This window comes from Salvelinus sp. IW2-2015, linkage group LG22 (assembly GCF_002910315.2).
Source record: "Salvelinus sp. IW2-2015 linkage group LG22, ASM291031v2, whole genome shotgun sequence".
Lineage (NCBI taxonomy): Eukaryota > Metazoa > Chordata > Actinopteri > Salmoniformes > Salmonidae > Salvelinus > Salvelinus sp. IW2-2015.
The window spans coordinates 37,528,860-37,536,831 of NC_036862.1; the positions used below are offsets into that span (position 1 = coordinate 37,528,860).

A 7,972-nucleotide genomic window follows, 5' to 3' on the forward strand; every position below is an offset into this window, starting at 1 on the left:
AGTCTAAAGAAGGCCAGTTTTATTGATTCTTTATTCAGCACAACAGTTTTTMAGCTGTGMTAACATAATTGCAAAWGGTTTTTCTAATGATTAGTTAGCCTTTTAAAATTATAAACTTGGATTAGCTAACACAATGTGCCATTGGAACACAAGAGTGATGGTTGCTGATATTGTKYCTCTGTACGCCTATGTAGAWATTCCTTTAAAAATCAGCTGTTTCCAGCTACAGTAGTCATTTACAACATTAACAATGTCTACACTGATTTTCTGATCAATTTGATGTTATTTTAATGGACCAAAAAATATGMTTTTCTTTCAAAAACAAGGACATTTCTAAGTGACCCCAAACGTTTGAACGGTAGTGTATAATAACACTTCCAGTACACAGGAATGGAAAGGGCTGTTATATTAGGCCACACAGTTACAAGTACTGTTTATCTCTTTACAAGTCATTTGCTATTACCTGACCTTTAATTTATGCAACATCTATTTGAAATGGGTKACACTGGTTTCCAATTACATCTAGATATCATTCACAAAGCAGAGCGCATCAGCTGCAAAAATAGGCCTTGATTCTATCTACCATGTTATGACATGTGCATTACAACTAGAGTATATGACATCGTGTAATTGGCTTAGCTTGCTTCCTCTTTGTTATCAGTGTTCTGTCTGGCGGTATCTGGTGTTGGAGGTCTCAGGTCCAGTTTGGTGGTCCTCTGTGGTCCTGGAGGGGGAGGGCCAAGGCGCCAGGCCTTGAGGCCTAAACTAAAATAACACTTTAGGCCTGTAGTAGGAGATAGCAAGGCCTACTGCCTGGCTCAGTGACACATCCTTCAGAGTGTGACATCACASTGGCACCTTCCATGAGCAGAGGGGATACTGCTGGGAATCAGTAKACTGTAGAGGCTGTTGCTGCAATGTGGAGGCAACTCATCATAATGAGGATGACACATCAGTTGTTTGTTACAGAAAGCTCACAACTGTGCCCAGTGAATGGCTGGACAYTAAAATGCTCTTGACACCAATGGTCCTTATACAGAAGTCTGAATACTTAAAGCTAGAATCTTAAAATTAAACAATGACGAAGCAGAATCCCCAGCTCTGTTTTGGTAAAAAAAAAAGCTGAGGGAGGGGCCTTGAGAAATGTAACCACTCTCAAATTCATGGACAGAGCTATGGATGCRAGGACTGACCACCCATGATATCAAAAGTATAGTTCTAACCATGTTTTGAGGTGATACAGCATTAGTTTGCATTGTTTACAAACATTATAGTAAAACAAGCTTATAATTTGGGTTCTGATGGGGTACACCATTTGAACTATGCTTATGAAGCATTTATAAGCTATAATATTCTAGAATCAATGGGTATATATAATTAATTTATAAGTTATATTTTCCAAGAATCAATGGGTTTATATCATTCATTTATAAATAATATTTTCCAAGAATCAATGGGTACTGTATATGATTTTAGCATTTGAATTTTAAGTCCAAAAGGATGTAGCAACTAACGATTCTAGTTTTATTCTATTTCAAGGACATTTAATATATTTTATTGTGAATTAGAATATTGTTTTTATATATCTGTTTCAAAATATATATTTTTTGGAGGTAATCTCATTCACATTTGATGAATATGTGAGCTCTGTATCAGACGGATGCATCAGATCTGGACACAGAGAGAATCATCTAATTCAGCCAAGGCTTGTCTGTAGACTGTGTAGATGTCAATACATGAGATGAGGTTGTACTTTAGTTTACATCCACCAGAGGGCGGATTGTTTTCTTTGTCAACTCTTCATGATTGTCAGTGTATAGTACATTGCCTTAGGTGAGCTGAGCTGTTGCTATTTTTGTTTTCTGAAGAAAAAAATACACTATTAGATATGCAAAGATGCAATTACACAGTTAGATATTTACTTAACAGTATATGGGGCAGATGGGTACAGTTGAATGAATCCTAATAAAACTTAAAATGTAGAGAACACACAGAATAGTTTTTAACTAGCTTAATTTAAWAAGATTGAGTGACAATTTCCAGTTTTAAATCAACAGTCAATAAATAACACATTGACATTTTACATGTAATTGTTTTTGTATTTAAATGACCAAAAAGTTAGTAACGTATATCATTGGTCTTCCCCATCATATGTTTTTTGGTGTTTTCCTTTGGTCTCAGCAATATAATGAAACATTTAGGAAGAAAGATGCAAAATAGCATTCCATAACTAGAGGCCAGAATAGCAAAGATCTCCACAGCTACAGTGAACTTCCCAGGAGAGCTGACATAAGCTGGGATAAAGGTGATCCAGACTGCACAGAATATGAGYATGCTGAAGGTGATGAATTTGGCCTCATTGAAGTTATCAGGCAGCTTTCGAGCCAGAAAAGCCAGCACAAAGCACAAGAGAGCCAGGAGTCCTATATACCCCAACACAGCCCAGAAACCAATAGCTGAACCCACATCACACTCTAGAATGATCTTTTCCTTATAGGTCTTCATGTTCTTGTAGGGGAAAGGAGGGGAGACTGTTAACCAAAGAACACAGATCAGGACCTGTATGAGAGTGAAAGCCAGAACACTGAGTCTCTGCTGTGGAGGACCAAACCATTTCATGACATTACTGGCTGGAAGTGTAGCCCTGAAGGCCATCAACACCACTATTGTTTTCCCCAGAACACAAGAGATGCAGAGGACGAAGGTGATCCCAAACRCTGTGTGGCGCAGCATACAGGACCACTCAGAGGGCCGGCCAATGAAAGTAAGAGAACATAGAAAACACAGAGTCAAGGAGAAGAGCAGCAGGAAGCTCAGCTCAGAGTTGTTGGCCCTGACGATGGGGGTGTCTCGGAATTGGAAGAAAATTGTTGCTATAATAATAGTTAAACAAACCCCAATCAAACAAAACAGAAGTAAAATGACCCCCATGAGCTCAGTGTAGGACAGGAATTCAATCTCTTTTATGACACATCTATCCCCTCTCCCATTGGACCAGTATTGGACTGGGCACTTCATGCACTCGGCTGAATCTGTTTAGAGAAAGAAAACCCCCCCAGAAAAAAAACATAATGTTAATGATTCAGGAAAACATGCAGAACATTTGACAAATTTTATGCTCTGTTGGTTCTATTCACATTTTCAGTTAAGAGGTTTAAGGGATTTGTGAAGGCCAGCACACATTAGAATAAAATGTGATGTCCAGTATGTAACCCAGCATGTATTCACCTCACCAACTGTATTTTTGATGGCCGAGTGTAATTTACCTGTAGTGTTGCTGATCTCGCCGCCTGAACATGGGACACAGTCATAACAGCATACAGGYTTTCCTTTCTGTACAGCCTTACGAGTGCCTGGGGGACAGCTCTCACTGCACACTGACACAGGTACCTGGAACACACACAAACAGACTCACATAGGGGACCAAGGAGAGTTTGGGTACTCATGTTCACTCATGTATTGTACATATCTATCCTGTTAATCATAAATCACCAATGTTTGTGCACTGTAGAGTGTGTGATTTGACTTGTCTCAATACTGTACATACCAACAGGGGCTGAGTGGCTGAGGTTAAGTGTAATTGTTGTGTTAAAGAATACCATGCAGGATAGCATACTGACTTCCCAGCCAGAGATATGAGAACAAGACAATATGAAAATGTACCGTCTCACTATTTCCTCCCCATACAATGCTAACGTTGTTCATAGTGAACTGGTGGTCTCCAGTCAAAGACCCGCCATAGAAACCGACTGTGGCCACTTCCATGGTTCCCGATGTGGCACTTTGTAAATTAACAAGTTCATATCTTGCTGGGGAATCTCCATTGCTGTCAAAAAATACTCTCTCGTCCTCTCCCGTTGTGAAATTGACAGACTGTAGATAGTGCAACAGCTAGAGAGAGGAGAAATGGTCAAGAAAGAAAAGTTGTTTTCTATGTAGCTTTGCATCAKCATTCTGTTATTATCAGTCTACAGTGAAACCATTTATTTTACTTTAACTGACTTGAAAWAGACAAAGGTCACTTTTTTAGAGGTATATTCTTGCTCACCTGCCATGGCTGGATGTGTGTAGGTTGAGCACAGCTCCCATTAGAGAAGGGGCCCTGGCTCTCCTCACATGTCAACAGGTTGTGGAGGGCATGAGCCACAGCATACACAGACTTATACACATTATTAGTGAATGTCAGCTTGGACACATCTGTGAACGTGTTCTGCACGTCTCTTAAACTCTCAGAGCCRTTGCATGGCTTCCTCTTAGGTKCTGTAGTCWCATTGAGMGAGCAGTCRAACACAATCTCCCAGAAATCCCTGAGAAACATGCTGTTGGGGAAGTGAGAGGGGTGGACATCCCTCAGATGCTCTCCCAGCCCGRGGATGTGAGCCCTGGTCACCGTGAAGCCTATGGCGCCCACCAGGGCGCTGTGTCCCTCGATGGCAGTGAGAGAAGGRTCTGTGATCCAGGCATCACTGCCGATCCACTGYAGTCCTGTGATATTGTGCCTGTAGAGCTCACTCRCCAGAACCTTGATCTCCCTGTGGGTCATGAAGGCCATGATGACCTTTGAACTGGACTGTTTAATAATCTCCACTATCCTGAGAAGCTCATGGCGCGGACCTGTCTGCTCAAATGCCTCAGAGTATTCTATACACACTCCCTCCTCCTGTGCAGCTAGCAGGAAGGTGGCTATGCCTCTATTCCCATAGTCATTATCACTGCTTATAGCCCCCACCCAGSTCCAGCCAAAGTRTTTGACCAGYTKKGCCAGGGCTCTACTCTGGTAGAAGTCACTGGGGATGGTTCTGAAGAAGGAGGGGAACTCCTTTCTGTTACTCAGACACGCACAGGTGGCGAAGTGGCTGATCTGTGTACAAAATAACAGCATCTTATTGGAAACCTGACATGACATACTGTACAGTAGTTTTGACACCAAGAGCTATGTTTTGTTATTTTAAGACATTGATCGACAAAAAATAACACCTTGTGTATAGTGGCAATATAAAAGTATATATTTTATTGTATGAGTTCATAGAAAAGTGAATAGAACATCTTACTACTGGTATACGAAACCTTCCGATGATTCGGGCCAATCCTATTGTTGGTGTCGAGGCAGAGTGGCCTATGACAGCCTGAGCCATGTCTGTCTTGGTGCAGTTCCCTTCATCGATAAACTTCTCCTGGCCATTGGATAAAGCCAAACCAGACTTCAGGATGTTGTCGTATCCACACGCATTGTAGATATTGTAGCCCAGAGTATGGTTTGGGAGAATTGCCGGATTTCGATTGATTTCTTCACTTGCAAATATAAGTGTTTGTGCAAATTGGAATTCTCTGAAATTCATACTGAAGAGAGATTTTAAAAAATGTAAAAGATGTGCCATTAAAGAAGGCAAAATATATCTCACCAGTCTTACACACAACCCAAAACCCTAGGAGGTAAACCTCAGATGACGTAGATTAAAACCCTAGGAAATAAACCTCAGATGGACAGTAGATTAAAACCCTACGAGATAAACCTCAGATGGACAGTAGATTAAAACCCTAAGAGATAAACCTCAGATGGACAGTAGATTAAAACGCTACGAGATAAACCTCAGATGGACAGTAGATTAAAACCCTAAGAGATTAACCTCAGATGGACAGTAGATTAAAACCCTAGGAGATAAACCTCAGATGGACAGTAGATTAAAACCCTATGAGATAAACCTCAGATGGACAGTAGATTAAAACCCTAGGAGATAAACCTCAGATGGACAGTAGATTAAAACGCTATGAGATTAACCTCAGATGGACAGTAGATTAAAACGCTACGAGACTAACCTCAGATGGACAGTAGATTAAAAAATAACTCATAACATTGAAAACAGTGAAAGTCCCATATTTGAAACAAAAAAAAAGTTATCTTCAACTGAGAGAGGATACTCACTTCTTACACCTTGGTTGGTCTGGTAAACTCTGGAAGTTGGGTACCCTGCCGTCGTACTCCGTCTGGAAGGTGAAGATGCCTCCGATGACAAGGTCCCCAKCCTTGGCCAGCTCTGGCAGCTCTGCCCTGCCCTGCAGCCTGCACACAGGTTCTCCCTCCCCTATCACTACCAGCAGCACCAACAGGACAAGCTCCAGCAGTGGCATCGCTCCTGGCTCCGTAGTGCAGTCTAGAGCTAGGGCTGKCTCTGTTGCTCTGTGGCTCTGTGGCCCCTCACAGCTCATCTCTTTATACTCTCAGAACCCTGTGTCTGTCTCAGAGCCGTACCACAGAGGCCCTGTCTGTCGGTGCTCCAGTCCCTGCTCCTGTCCCCGTCCACATCCTGCCCACACCCCCTTCAACCTGGCATGTAGGAGGTGTGACAGGTCTCTGAGGTATCGAGAGAATGACGTAGGGGTCTTAAGAGAGCATAGGAGAGCCCGCCTGGTGCCGGCAACCCAAGTCCTCACAGTGAGGACGCATGCGCCAAGCATGATTTAGCCTGTAGGTCTCTTTAACTACTGTACTGTAGGTAGTGCTCTGCTGTTCACAGTGTAATGTAACACTTTCAACATGTGGCACATTATGTACTGTATCGGGGCACGTGGCTGCTCTTTGATGGGCTTAAACTCTGTGGCGGCTACATGTACTGTAACGATGTTCGTCTGAGGAAGAAGGAKTAGACCAAAGCGCAGCGTGGTACGTGTTCATGATGTTTATTATAACCTGAACACTGAAACAAAAAAAACTAAATTGGAACAAAACGCAACAGTTCTATCAGGTACTCACACAAAACAGAAAACAACTACCCACAAAACCAACATGGAAATGGCAACCTAAATAGGCTCCCCAATCAGAGACAACGAGAAACAGCTGTCTCTGATTGGGAACCAATTCAGACCACCATAAACCTACAATCCCCTAGACCATACCAAATCCCCATAGATAGACAAAACCCTTAGACAAGCCAAAAACCCCTAGACAATTTAAACTAAACAAACCACTCTTGTCACACCCTGACCTAACCAACAAATAAAGAAAACAAATATAACTAAAGTCAGGGCGTGACATGTACAGAAATACATCAGTGGTTTAACTGTTGACCTTACCTACCGAACTATTGACCTTATTACAGAACTAGTGACCTTACAACCGAACTATTGACCTTGCTACTGAACTATTGACCTTGCTACCAAACTATTGACCTTGGTACCGAACTTTTGACCTTGCTACCGAACTATTGACCTTGCTACCGAACTATTGACCTTGCTACCAAACTATTGACCTTGCTACCGAACTATTGACCTTACTACCAAACTATTGACCTTGGTACCGAACTATTGACCTTACTTGCCGAACTATTGACCTTGCTACCGAACTATTGACCTTACTTGCCGAACTGTTGCAAAACATGAAACTGGACTCATCGAGAATATAAATGTGTACCCATAACTAGATCCCTCTTTTTCACCAGCTGGGGCTGTTGAGGCTTTCAGTCTTTAAGATCAACTATCCTTTTAGAAGAGCTTTATCAGCAACCAGTTTAGGATGAGGCACCACCATGGGCTTTATAGACACCTGTCCAACCCCAGTTATCTAGTAGGTCCCTTTGTATTACAATGGGTGGGATAAAGTTACAGGCTGATATCTGGGCGCATGGTTTATTTGATAGTATAATGTATTATTTGCAATATGATTACTTAAGAACATTTCTACAGATGCAGTTAAATAAGTAAGGAGAGAGCAGCATTTTCTTGTGTTTATCTACAAAGCACTCATGCRGAAACTGCATATGTATCTCTAATCATTAATTCAATTTAGACTTAYAAATGAATAAACCTGATCTCAGGCTTGGATAACACTGGAMGCATATTCATTGTCCACAGAGTTGGGTAAAGCTGCTTTAATATGGAAAACCTTCCAGAGCTCTCTGAAATGAGATGTTCTGGACCTCCTTGGCCAGTTCAGAGTCATGATCAGGGACCTCTACGTTGATACACGTGTCTGTTA

General features: G+C 41.8%; 1 protein-coding gene across 1 annotated transcript; it reads right to left on the reverse strand.

Moving 5' to 3' along the window:
- Positions 1-2,085: 2,085 nt before the first annotated feature.
- LOC111982561 (extracellular calcium-sensing receptor-like) lies at positions 2,086-5,339 on the reverse strand. Its single transcript, XM_024014145.3, has 5 exons — positions 5,052-5,339; positions 4,049-4,861; positions 3,664-3,891; positions 3,267-3,390; positions 2,086-3,032 (listed from the first exon to the last, which is right to left on the reverse strand). Exons 1-5 carry the CDS (start codon positions 5,337-5,339, stop codon positions 2,119-2,121), a joined length of 2,367 nt encoding a protein of 788 aa, XP_023869913.2. The 3' UTR covers positions 2,086-2,118.
- Positions 5,340-7,972: the final 2,633 nt, after the last annotated feature.